Here is a 13,841-nt window from a genome sequence, read left to right on the forward strand (position 1 = left end):
GTGCATGGAGCTGTCCTCCGGCGATGTCAGGGCAGGCACACGCTTGGCATGATGCCATCCTTATCGCGTGTGCCAGCTGGTGTCTCCTCCAAAATAGCCCACTGTCAAAGCTCAGAAATTCAGCTCATCCATTGACCTCAGTTCCCCCAGTGGGTGTCCATTCTCTGGTGCAGGGGCAGAGCCACTATTGTGCGAATGGGTTCAAAGAACCCGGGCCGCCACCGATCAGGGGCTGCAAGTGCGGCCCCAGACACGACCCCAGCGTCTGATGTCAGATGCAGGGGGCGTTATTTGAGTCCCAAATGGGGCTGCGTGGCCCTGTTTTGAACTGAAATCGGTCCGCGCTGCGTCAGCAACGTGGCCAGAGTGACTCTCCCTGCCCTAAAGGCAGGGAGAGCCACTCCTGGTTTCGCTGCCAACAGAGCGGGGCTAATCGATCTCCCTCCCAAACAGGGCTGTGTGGCCCCATTTAGGAGAGAGATTGGCCGCGCTGCATTGGCAGGGAGAGTCGCTCTGGCCCACACTGCCCTAAACAGCGCAGTCCGATCTCCCTTCCAAACAGTTGCTCTGTTTTTGCTTTTATGGCTGTTGCTTTTTGGTGTCTTTATGGTCTTACTTGTTTTTAATATTTGACTGTGGTTTTATGGAACCGCTTAATTTATGTTTCATGTATTTGGGATTCTGGGGGGCTTTCAAGAACGGTGAGTGACGAATCTGATAGTGGTTTCCAACTGCTTCCAGGCCTCTTTTTGCCCTCACTAGATAGCCAGCTTGGAATTCTTCTCCCCGTCAGCAGTAACAGCAGCAGCATAATTTATGCGGTTCCATAAAGCCACAGTCAAATATTAAGATATAGGATTTATTAACTTTTGTAAGCTGTCTAAGGATGTGTTTTATGAAAGGCGGTACATAAATTGAACAATAAATAAATAAAGCCTGATTGGCAGCAAATCTAAGACAAACAAAACTCGAGCGTTTCTTGCCCCCAAATGGACAACCCTTCAGTTGAATGCACCATTCCATTTCAGATTGTGAGGGGAGGATCACAGGTATATATGGCTCCCCCATGCTAAAAACAAGAACCTCCCTACACAAAGAAAACGAGAATTATTTTCCATCTGAAGTGCAACAGTCATAAGAAGGCTGTGCCATGGAATTTCTCTGCATTACATTAGCAGTAAGAAATTGACACAGCATTCAGAAGTCTGAGATTTGGACTCTACATTTCAAAAGCCCACACGTCCGTCATGTTTATGATTGCTAAGATGTTTGCGAAGAATGCTGGTAAAAGCCCCGAAGCCAGAGGAGGGGCTGGCCAAAGGCCAGAAGGGGGCAAGACCCCTGCCCTGTGCATAACACTTTGCCTCCTGCCACAGGTAGCAGGAGCAGGCTACATTATGCAAAACAAGCAAATCGATGCACATTTGGCTTCATTTGCATGCATAATTTATTCTCACAGTTCGGCTTTTCTTGGCATGCGGTTTAGGATAACTTGCTGAATACATCTGATTTTTTCTTCTTCAAAGGGCAGAATGCACACCCCCAGAAAGAGTCTTGAACTGCAATTGCTACATGAGTTTCCCTGGAAAGGGAAAGAGGCAGGGCTTAAGCCAAATGGCATTAAGGAAGGATCCTCCCCTGGGGGTTGGCTTAAGGCAAGTCATAGCCGTTTCATGTATTCCTGAGTCTGGGGGCTTTCAAGAACGGTGAGTGACGAATCTGATAGTGGTTTCCAACTGCTTCCAGGCCTCTTTTTGCCCTCACTAGATAGCCAGCTTGGAATTCTTCTCCCTGTCAGCAGTAACAGCAGCAGCCTCTTCAAGCAAGCCGGTGGGATTTTGCTGAGCCAATTTAAAGACTGGTGGTCAGCCTGTTTTCTAAACCCATTAGCTGTCAAGCTCTCCAGGCACGTTTTGCGTCTTCTTGAGACCTGCAATCAGACCTCCATCTCTTTCCTGGCGTAAACAAGGAGACCAGCCAGCAGGGAAAAAGTAACATTTTAAAAGGCTGCCTAAAGGTAATAAGGACTGAGTTGTGTAGCACAAGTGAAAAGGCCAGCACCAAAATGCCTCTCGTACGATCCCTCTCGGTCACTTCTCTCAATGGGCTCCCCCAGTGGGAAGATGAGGACCTCCCGGTGGAGGATTTATTACTCTTTGAAGTGGCTTGGGAAGTCACTAATAAAGGTTTGTACCATGTTTTTCCCTACAAACTGCTTCTGGTGGTATTTTGTTTCTGGTTGCATTAGTGCTGAAATGGGATTGTGGTAGTGCGGGGTACAAGTGTTTGAATTAAGGCTTGAAGAAACCAAATATACTCAAATGCAGGTAATCGCTTGTACAGATTGGTAGCCGTTTGATAGGGAAACTTTCAGCACGAGGTGGATGCGTGTAGTTGTACGGGGCACGGCTGGGTCTCTACCTGCCATGGTTTATGCAAACACGTTACATATATGTGCACTGATCTGACTGTGAACGTGAAACGTACCAGAGCTCCAGCCTATCTGGAAATGCTCTCCCTTCAATGGAGGAATTTTGAACATGTAGTGAAATCTGCTCTGTCCATGCTCAGGCGGGAATGAAAATTTCGCACACATTTGAAAACTCGACGAAACTTCTAGCACAGTACTCCGGTTATTCAGTTATTTGTGGCTATTCTTCAAAGCTTACAATTGGAAATTTTGTGTTCTAATGGATACTATAGAACAATTTAAATCTTAAAGGTAATACGTTTCAAATAATTTTACATTGCTTCTATTACTCCCCGGGGGTGGGACAACCATGCAGTTCTCATAATTGGATTGGGGGGGATCAAATATGGAGCATATTTGCTGCAAGAGTCCACCCCCCGCCCCCGCCCCTTTTGTTTCAATACTAGCTCCAGCACTTTCCCGCCAGTTTCCAAGACTGTGTCTCAAATAATGCAAAAATAACAAATGGTTTGCTCTATATTGAAAGTAGGTTCGAAGGCTTAAAATAAGGCCTGTATATAAAACAGAAATATATGCCTCTGGGGGGCTTGATTGTACTTATATTTGTCTTCTAATTATGTTTGGCTTAACTTCCATTTAAATGCCACACCATTTCTCTCCTTCTGTCCACACTGTGGGGAACCCCTATAGTTACATCCATTAATCCCTTCCTGCATTTCAGAGTTTGAATGATTTTTCCATTTGTCCATGAGACTCGACTCGAACTATTGATTCGAACTATTGATTATGATCATAGAATGTTACAGTTGGAAGGGTCCTTTGAGGTCTTCTCCCCCAAACTGCGTTCGGTACAGTAATCTGCTACAGTGTCCCTGAGAGATGGCTGCCCAGCCTCTGTTTGAAAACTTCCCACCAGCGCATGAGGCAGGCTGTTCCATGGTCAGACAGCTCTTGCAGCCAGGAAATTCCTCTTCATGTCTAGCCTGGATCTGCTTCCTTGTAATTTCAACCCATTGGCTCTAGTTGGAAACAACAGAGAACAAGTCCACTCCATCTTTTATGTGATAGCCCTTCAGATATTTGAAGATTACATGGTGGTCCCCTCAAAAGTACTTTTCCGTTAAAATTCTAGCATGGTAAACAGGTCTTCCGGATGAATCAAGATAGGTCCCAATTGTGGCTTACCATATCCTTCCTCCACTCATGTTTCAAAGGTCTTCAAGCTGCAATCTAGGCTTCATTAGAGGTTTACAACATCCAAGTCCTTCCACTTATAATTTGAATTATGTTAAACAATGAATGTGTACATTTGTCCCAGGAATTTGTATGTTAGGCAATGGTTATAAGAAGGATGCTCTCTTTAAGGATTGTTGTTGTTGTTGATGTTGTTGTTGTTATTTCGATTTCTATACCGCCCTTCCAAAATAGCTCAGGGCGGTTTAAACAGAGAAATAATAAATAAATAATATGGCTCACTGTCCCCAAAGGGCTCACATTCTAAAACAAAACATAAGATAGACACCAGCAACAGTCACTGGAAGTACTGTGCTGGGGGTGGATAGGGCCAGTTAGGGATGTTAGGGATGTGCACAAAACCAGAAAACCTGGTTTGGTTCGAGTAGAACTGGACTCGAACTGAACCGGGTCTGGTCCAGTTTTGTGCACACCTGAACCGGACGTGGTTCAGCTAGAATTTGTGTCTGGTTTGGCGGGGGGGGGGTCGAGGCCATACTGGTAAAGAGGAATCTGGTAAGGATTTGCCACTGCCGGAGGCTGCGGCAGTCTTGGGGGTAGTCAGGGGTGGCCAGGGGTGGGGGCAGGGACTCCCTCCCCCCCTGGAGTGGGCAGGCCCAGCCATTTTGGGCCTCCGTGCATGTGCAACAGCAAAAAATGTCATCTGCACATGCCCAGAGGCCATTTGCATGACCATACAATTACCCATATTTGGTTCGGCCCAAACTGGGCCCAGTTCAGCTCGACCCAAACCCCCTCAACCCGAATGGCTTGAAGTCATTCCTACTAGACTTCAATAGAAGTAGGTGCTCCAGATTTTGCAATCCAGCTGCCCTTTCATTTTACCACTGCCTCTTCTCACATGCGAGGAAATATTGCTGAAACGTATTCGTTCCCAAAATTTATTGTCAATATTATTTGATTCCAGTGTGGAATATTCTAATATTCTTGGAATGCTCAAATATTAGCTGACTCTTTGATATCTGTATTTGCCATTCTGTTGCATTTGATTTCAAAATGTGATAGTATTTGATAGTCGACATGCAATAATATTCATGTCTAATAGCATCAGTTAGAAGGCATGGAACTTTATTTAGTATTTAATGGCAAGCAGCTTGTGAGATTTCAAACATGATCTGTGTTCCCTGTAACAGGGATTTGTTGTTGACTACAACTCCCACAATCCCCAGCCAAAAGCCATTGCAGCTGGGGATGCTGGGAGTTGTAGTCAACAACATTGGGAAATCCCTGTTACAGGGAACACTGAATGTGATGCCTGCAAAAAAGCAATCAGGACATGCTAACAGACCTTAAGCATTCAAAGAAACCTAAAAATTAGCTTTCAATCTGCATCTGAATGTGAAATTCTTCATTCAAAAATCCGAGGAAAGATTCAGAACATTTCTGTTGAAAAAGCTGACAAATCTATTTTGGCAGGCTCAGATATAACAGCAGGACCTGCTTGGTGGTGGATGCACCACGGGATTACATGCTCTCCCCAGCCCCATGTGAGCCTCTACTTTTGGTCTTGATATTGATTGGTCGTGTCGTATGAACCCACCAATCTTGACATATCCTACCCTACTTGCAGCAGGGAACCTGACATCTGTAGCTTAGATTTTAAATGAGTGACAGATGTTGGGTTCCCTGACACTAGTAGGGTAGGGTATGATGGGTTTGAATGACACAACCAATCTCAGCATATTGTTACTGAAACTGGCAGCAGGGCTTGCATCCTGGGGTGTAACAGCTCACAGCAAACTTAGATGCCATGTTATGTGTGAACCTGCCCTTTGTGAAGATTTGCTTCAACTCTAGCTTGCGGAAATCTAGCCTGATTCAGACATTATTAAAATGCCCGACTGTAGCCATGCAGGAATTTTTATAATGTCATTTGCAGTGTAAATGAACTGAGGAAGAACTTTCCCAGGAGAAAGTGCACACCGGTTGCATACTTTGTTGTGCAAATGCAAGGATTTTTGCGCTAGTGCTACATTAGTCTGGACTGGAACACAAGTTCCAGGCATCGTGGAGCTAGCAATCACATCATCGTCATCGTTATTATTATTATTTTATTTATAATATTTATAACCCGCCCCTCCAGTACCCTACTGCTTGGAACGGCTGACGACATTAATAAAATAAAAATGCAATCTTCTTGATATATATTTCTCTTAGGCATACCCGTCACTAATCCCATGTGTGGCAGCTCTCGTGAGAGTTCGAGCAGCTGCCAGATAGCAATGGGGACGGGTGGAAGGGAAGAAAATGGGAGCGGCAGCCAGCCAGCTGGCAGGGAAACAAGATGGCGGCCAACGGTGGCGGCGGCTGGCCGGCCAGCGGGCAGGCGAAGAGGGTGGGCAGCCAGGCGGCTGAGAAGAAAACTGTGGTGGCGGCAGCGGGCAGGCGAGTAGGGTAAGTAGTGGCTGCCCGGCAGGCAGGCAGGCGGGGGAAGCATCGGGGGGGGGCTGAGGCTGGTTGGCAGGCTGATGGGTAGGGGGGAAGCAGAGGTGGAAGGTGATGGTGGGGGGGCAGGGGGGCCCGTGGCAAACTAGAAGGGCAGATGCTCTCCCGGTTCAGCTAGTATAAAGTAAAAAATTAATTTAATTAATTAATTTAAGAGAGCGTCTTCTTCGCTATGAGCCCCACTGCCCATTGAGGTCACTTGAGGAGGTCCGTCTCCAGTTGCCACCAACTCATTTTGTGGCTACACAGAGACAGGCCTTCTCGGCTGCTGCCCCAAGATGGTGGAATGCGCTCCCTGCTGAGATACGATCCTCCCCATCTCTGGCATTTTTCAAAAAACACCTGAAAACACATCTCTTCAACCAGGCTTTCTCAGCTTTTTAAAACTTGTTTTTAAATTTCTTCTGATTATTTAATTGTTGTTTTACGATGTTTTTGATTGTTAATTATTTTTTATGCTGTATAATTTTTGTTTTAATTATTAATTGATTTTAATGGTGTTTTAATGTAAACCGCCCTGAGCCTTTTGGAAGGGCGGTGTAAAAGTTTTAATAATAAATAATAAATAAAATAAAAACGAAACCAGTTAAAAGCCCAAACTAAAATGTGAAAAGTTTCAAATTAAACGTTATTAGTAAAAAGGTTAAAACTAAGAATTCCTTGCACGAGTGCCATTTGCACTAGCAAAGGGTTAGTCTGGATGTCAGCCAATGAGCTCCTGAGAGGAGGGGCAGGATAAAAACATAATTAATACGAACGAGAGCCATCATGGTTGGAGTGTTGGGATGTTGACTGGGGAGACGTGAGTTCAAGTCCTCCACCAGCCAGGAAGCCTACAGGTGGGCCTAGGGTTGCCAACCCAGCTTCATTACGAGTTTTAAAGAATCTAGACAATGACTGGCTACTCAAATCTTGACGTTTGGGTTGGTCCGAATAAAGTTATTACCAGAGCAGATGTATTTTTTCGAGGGCCAAGGGAACGATGCATATTCCATGAAACAGCCTGAGCAGAGCTCGAAAAGAAAGCCCCTTGTGCTGCAGTGTAAATGAGTTACGAGGAGTCAATGATTGACCTCCCGTCTCTCGCTTTCTGTGTGGCTAAAGATAAAGAGAAGATTAGTTGGGAGAGTAGTTTGTAATCACTGAAATCTTAACCCCAGGGTGACAAATACTAGAGAGGCCTTTGAAGTCAGTTGCCCAGGGTGAATATTCCCCCAAGGAAAGGAATGGTCACTTCCCTTTTGTACCGAGAGAATAGTAAGAGACTTAGGATGCCCTTTGTCCTAAGATACTTGTTTGCACAAAGGGGGTCTACGGCAGCTCTTCTCCATCTGAAGTCCCTAGACGTTGTTGGGCTGCAAACCCCATCAGCTTCTGACCCTTGTGGCTGGGGATTATGGGAATTGTAGTACAACAATGTCTGGGGACCCCGAGTTGAGGACACCAGATCTACAGGTTGAGGAGGAAGCGAGGAAGAGCCTGAGTAGTGTTAGCCTTGAAGCAACATCAGTCTATAGTAGTTTATGCCCTGATGAAAGCATACCGGAGATTTATGATGCTCTTTTCGATAAGCTGTTTATTTGCATACACACACACATATAGGTTGAGCAGGCAGCAATCAACACCCTCGCTCGTGGTATTAATTTATCTGGGACAGCGCCATCGTTTCAGTTACCTGTACCAGATAAATCTATACCTACTAAATGTAGCAATTTTCATAGCTCACATACTCTGCAGCAAAACGCCTATCTAAGTGACCAGTGAGCTTCCTGCTCCCTGCTCCCTTCAAGCCTTGCTGGCGTGGCTTGTGAAGGCGAGGAGATTCCATGGCTGCTGAGAAGTGTGTCCTTGCATTCCCAGTGTTAGGAAAAATGGGGGTAGCAGCAGGAATGAAAGGACATACGTCTTAGTAGCCATGGAGATTCCCCATCTCTGCAAACTGTGTCTGTAGGCTTCAAAGGGGCTCAGAAGCAGAGGATTCACCTGTTCCTTAGACAGGTGGTCGCTGCTAGGGGTATGTGAAACAGCTCAAAATCGAGCCCGCTCAAGCTTGAAGCAGCTCAGCTCGAAGGGTCGACCTCGAGCCAGACTCAGTTCAAGGTCGAACCGAACTGGCCAAACCGGTTCGGGCCCAGTTCGAGGGTGGTGGTGGGCAATAAAATTGAGTTTTTAAAGTAATAACTCACTGCTCTTGAGGGCTGCAGAAGCCTCCGGGGGATCTCTGGTGGCTCCCCCTCCCATTGCCAGCCTCCCCTCGAGTCTCCCTTGTCCGGTTCAGCCTGATTCAGGGCTATTTCGGCCCTCTGCACTCCTGTGGTGGCCATTTGGGGGGCTGCTGCACATGCGCATTAGCCATTTGTGTGACCCAGGCCCATCTGCATGAACCAAACCAGGCTTGGCTCAAGGGGGTGCCAAACCGATCATACCCAGTCTGGTTTGAATCCAGCTTGGATTCGAACCGAACCGGGCAGAGTGGTTTTGTGCACATCCCTACTCACTGCAAGGTATGTGAGTGAGCCCATGTAATGCCGTGATGGCATCATGGGTGTCTGTACAATGAAGTCAGCACCCTTGTACACTTAATTTTTCAACAGATCTTTAGAGTTTTAGAGTGTGTGTGTGTGTGTGTGTGTGTGTGTGTGTAACTCTCTTCACTGATTCCTGCAATGTTTTGCATAAAGCTTAAATTTCTTCTTGTAACTTTTATGCCTCTTCACAGTCTTGTTGTTTCTTATCTTTCCTCATCACTTTTCTTCTGTTCTCCTCCTCAGTCCCTCCATCCGTCAAACAAGAACCTCTTATTCAAACCCTATCCTCGCACTACTTCTCATCTCGGGGACTTCTCTCCCATGGCCCCTTATGTTCTGAACACTCTGCCTTTAGATAGTCACTGACTTTTCCTCTATGTCCTGCTTTAAAGAATTATTAGAAATTAAAAACTTGTCTTTTCTCTCTTGCATTTCTTTCTTGATGCTCTATTTGAATTCTTTTATTCCCTTCTCTCCTATCTGTAGGTTATCGATTGTACATAGGAACATAGGAAGCTCCATTCCCTAAAGGGAATATCTTGCAGTGCTCACACATCAAGTCTCCCTTTCATATACAACCAGGGCAGATCCTGCTTAGCTAAAGGGACAAGTCATGCTTGCTACCACAAGACCAGGTTTCCCTTTAACTCATTTAGGGACAAACCAAAAGGACTGGGGCAGCCATGTGCATTTTATTCATTGTGATATTGATTATGGGGAGGTCAAATGATTTTTCCTGATCACTTAGAAGGGAGCATGAATGGGTCTGCCTTCCCTGCCCAACCAGCAAGATGGCCTCACCTTCACTGTTCAGCCTGTCTACATGGGGAAAAGAACCTGCGAATGCTAATAGCTAAAATCACGCAGTTAATTAACTACATGATTTTGTCATATGCACATCAGGTTTCAGACATACAGGTTTCATTTATGCATTCTACCCCTGTGTGGACACTGGAGGCGGGGTGGGGCATCTGATGGGTGAGACGGGCAGGCAAGCTTGCGATCAGGTCAGAACGTAAATGTCCTCCTCTCTAGACCGATATCTGTCACTTTGTGTTTCTGTGCCCAATTTTAGAGACTTGAAGGCTGAACTTTCCCTCAGATCTTCCAGCAGGACCCAAGCACTGGCGTATTGCGCAAAAGCTGGGATGTTTGTTTGGCAAATAGTAACTGAAAGGTCGCATTGAATGTAGCAAATTTTGCCTTGACAGCTGATCAATCTCACCAGAATTTGCTCGCTATGCACACACTAAGGTCATCCACGTGACTGAAATCCCTGGTGGCTACAGAGGAGAGCTGGTCTTGTGGTAGCAAGCATGACTTGTCCCCTTAGCTAAGCAGGGTCCGCCCTGGTTGCATTTGAAAGGGAGACTAGAAGTGTGAGTACTGGAAGATATTCCCCTCAGGGGATGGAGCCGCTCTGGGAAGAGCAGAAGGTTTCAAGTTACCTCCCTGGCAGCATCTCCAAGAGAGGGCTGAGAGAGATTCCTGGCTGCAACCCTGGAGAAGCTGCTGCCAGTCTGTGAAGACAATACTGAGCTAGACAGACCAATCGTCTGACTCAGTATATGGCAGCTTCCTATGTTCCTATGTACCTCCCCTCCCCCAGTCTTCTATGGTCTTTTGCTGCGCCGGTTCACCACGCACATGATTGTTGCTGCAGCAAGCAGCACGGCATTCTGGAGGCTGGGGAAATGCTCCAGAGATCCCACAATGCACTGCACAAGGAGCGCCCCCCCCCAGCCCGGGTGCTCACGATCCTGCCGCTTCACACGAGCAGGATCGTGCGAACAGCCTCAGTAGATGGCATGTTTGCGATCTGAAGGTCAGTAGTTACTCTCTGTGAGGCTGAGAACATGGTTTTGCAGCCTCTTCGGTGAACTTGCCATCCTGCCTGTATTGCCGTTGTTGTTTTCGATGTGTTTTATAATCTTGATGGTTTGCCATGGCCTGTGGCCTAGACAAATAAACTTGGTCAACTTGGACGCAAGGCATGGAGTGGGTTGTCTGCATCCCTCCAGCCAGGAACGGAGGCTAGCCAGACCTAGAGCTGTGATTGGACCGGGAGTAGCACTGGGTTTGGGCTGAAGCAAGAATTAGAGTTGAGCAGCAGGCAGAAAATACTACTTTGTGGCCAGGCCAGGGCAGACGTCCAGACTCCCAGTATTTATACTAGACCTGCCCAGTCCAGAGGCTTCGTACTGCTTCTCCGATAGGCCAGCCTGGGACTGTGGATGGTCATCCCAGAACCTAGACAAGGAGGGCAAGTTCCCCTAAAGTGACTGACTTCAACTGGAGCTTGGAGTACAGCAGACACAATGCTGCTTTGTTGGCCAGGCAAAGACAGAAGGCCAGAGTTCTAGAATTTATAATAGGCTCAATGTGTGTGTGTGGGTGGGTGTGCGCACACACAGTTATATTTATTTTCAAATGCACCCCCACAAATCTCTCCCCAAAGCACAAATAGGGACAGGGATTTACCGAGGCAAACGAAAAATAGGGATTAGCAAAAGGGGATAGTTGAAACCACATAGACTTCTAGTATTTATAGCAGGTACCCGGGGCACAGCTCTAATTGTTCTAAAAAAAGAATAACAACTAGGGTTGTGCCCGAAACGTTTCGGAGGCCATTATGGAGGCTTCCGAAATGTTTCGGCTCCGGGGGCCGTTTCGGTGCTTTGGCACTGGCGGGGGTAGTTCTTTAAGGGCGGGGGAGGGTGCACTTACCCCTCCCGCCACATATCCCCCGCTGGCGCTCCGTCACTGTTAAGCCCCTTAGGGCGGCAGTGTTCCTCCCTGCCGCCCCGTTTCTGTCATCGGCCGGAAGTGGCCAGAAGAAGCAAGCGCGCGTGCGCCCGTCGTGCACGCGCACCCGCATGGCAGATGGGTGCGTGCACGCCCGCAACGGGCGCACGCGCGCTTGCTTCTTCCAGCCACTTCCGGCCAATGACAGAAACGGGGCGGCAGGGAGGAACACTGCCACCCAAAGGGTGACGGAGTGCCACAGCGACAGTGACAGTGACGGAGCGCCAGCGGGGGATATGTGGCGGGAGGGGTAAGTGCACCCTCCCCCACCCTTAAAGGACTACCCCCGCCGGTGCCGAAGAAACTTCGTGCACATCCCTAATAACAACTAGAGATAATGGGTCTACCTGGAAGATTATGAATGTTGTTATGAATCTTAGGGAGAACATAAAAATTATTCAGCAAAAAACCCAAACCCATATTCGGCTCTGCTGATTTATTTATTTATTTATTTACCAAACCAAACCCATATCCGGATTTATTTATTTATTTATTTATTTATATCCCGCTCTTCCTCCGAGGAGCTCAGAGCAATGTACGTGCTTATTTTTACCCTCACAACAACCCTGTGAGGTAGGTTAGGCTGAGAAATACATGACTGGCCCAGAGTCACCCAGTGAGTTTCAGGGCGGAATGGAGATTTGAACTCGGGTCTTCCCGGTCCTAGTCCAACACTCTAACCACTATGCTATGCTGGCTCTGATGGATCCTAAAGATAGACCCTCTTCCAGAGAAAAACGTATAAAAGTGCTGGTATCGGAAGTAGGATCTTTAAGACATGGAGAATAAAAAGCGGAATTGCTTAATTGACGGTAGATTTCCTGTTCATAATATTTTCTACTTTGAATAACTATTGCTCCGCCCTTACACTGATTATAGACTGTAGCTATAGTTGAACAAGGGGCCACAAATGTCCCTGGGCCAATGAGGGCTAAGTTATTTATTTATTATTTATTTACATTTATATCCCGCTCTTCCTCCAAGGAGCCCAGAGAGTGGACTACTCTGTGAGGTAAGTTAGGCAGAGAGATACATGACTGGCCCACAGTCTCCCAGTCTGCTTCTTGGCTGAATGGGAATTTGAACGAGGGTCTTCCCGGTCTTAGTCCAACACTCTCACCACTACACCATGCTGGCTCTCAATGAGGGAGCGTTGCCTGCTGGCTGGCTGATAGCTTGGTCTTCTGCCGCAAAGATATGGAGGTAAGGAAAAGAAGGCGGGGGTCTCAGGGCCCATTACAATCAAGCTATATTGCTGCCAGGCACAGCATGTGTGCGCACACAATAGCATTCGTAGGTGTGTGCAGGAGGGGTGTTTGCACCCCTCCATCTTTCAGCTGACAGCAAAAAGTACAGTAGCCTCCTTAATGTCTATCCCTTTAACACTGCATAATTATCTGCTTCCCCTTTCCTAGTGTGAGGTTGGTCCTTCCGCCATGTGTTATGGTGGAGATTATTACTATTACTGTGGGTATTATAGTATTGGCCTAGATCAGGAGTATTCAACCTCGGCTCTCCAGAAGTTGCTGAGCTGCAACTCCCATCATCCACAGCTGCAATCTGTTGTTGCCGAGGATGATGGGAGTTGTAGTTCAGCAACAGCTGGCAAGTCAGGGTTGCCTACCCCAGGCCTAGCTGGTACTACAAAACTGTCTGGCATGCAAGGCAGCTTTTAGGTGTGATCAGATGGTTGATTGATTGATTAAGTGCCGTCAAGTTGGTGTCGACTCTTAGCGACCAAAAAGATAGATTCTCTCCAGGATTCTCTGTCTTCAACTTGGCCTTTCAGGTCTCTCAGTAGTGCATTCATTGCTGTCGTAATCAAGTCCATCCACTTTGCTGGTGGTGGTCCTCTTCTCTTTCCTTCAACTTTTCCCAGCTTTATAGACTTCTCTAGGGAGCTGGGTCTTCGCATAATGTGTCTGAAGTATGATAGTTTGAGCCTGGTCATTGGTGCCTCAAGTGAAAATTCTGGATTGATTTGTTCTATGATCCATTTGTTTGTTTTCCTGGCTGCCCATGGTATCCTCAAAAGTCTTCTCCAGCACCAGAGTTCAAAAGCATCAATGCTTTTTCTATCTTGCTTCTTCAAAGTCCAGCTTTCGCATCCATAGAGTGTCACAGGGAAAACCATTGTCTGAACTATTCTAATCTTTGTAGGTGTAGACACGTCAAGGCATCGAAATATCCTTTCCAAGACCTTCATTGCAACCCCTCCAAGTGCTAGTCTGCAGAATATTTCTTGACTGCTGGATCCTTTACTCTTGATGGTCGATCCTAAAAGGCAGAAGCTATCCACCACTTCAGTGTCTTTATTATCAGTTCTGAGGCTGGTCGCTGTACCCGTTGTCATTAGTTAGTTTAGTTAGATCCGATGA

General features: G+C 46.8%; 1 protein-coding gene across 1 annotated transcript in view; it reads left to right on the forward strand.

Annotated features, from left to right (window-relative positions):
• Positions 1-2,053: 2,053 nt before the first annotated feature.
• Positions 2,054-13,841, forward strand: part of GYS2 (glycogen synthase 2) — an 86,890-nt gene continuing 75,102 nt past the window's right edge. The window contains exon 1 of the mRNA XM_053251206.1: positions 2,054-2,186. Within this exon, the coding sequence (XP_053107181.1) occupies positions 2,066-2,186 (121 nt within the window). The 5' untranslated portion in view covers positions 2,054-2,065. The remainder of the gene's footprint in view (positions 2,187-13,841) is intronic.

The sequence above is a fragment of the Hemicordylus capensis genome, chromosome 5 (genome assembly GCF_027244095.1).
Source record: "Hemicordylus capensis ecotype Gifberg chromosome 5, rHemCap1.1.pri, whole genome shotgun sequence".
Lineage (NCBI taxonomy): Eukaryota > Metazoa > Chordata > Lepidosauria > Squamata > Cordylidae > Hemicordylus > Hemicordylus capensis.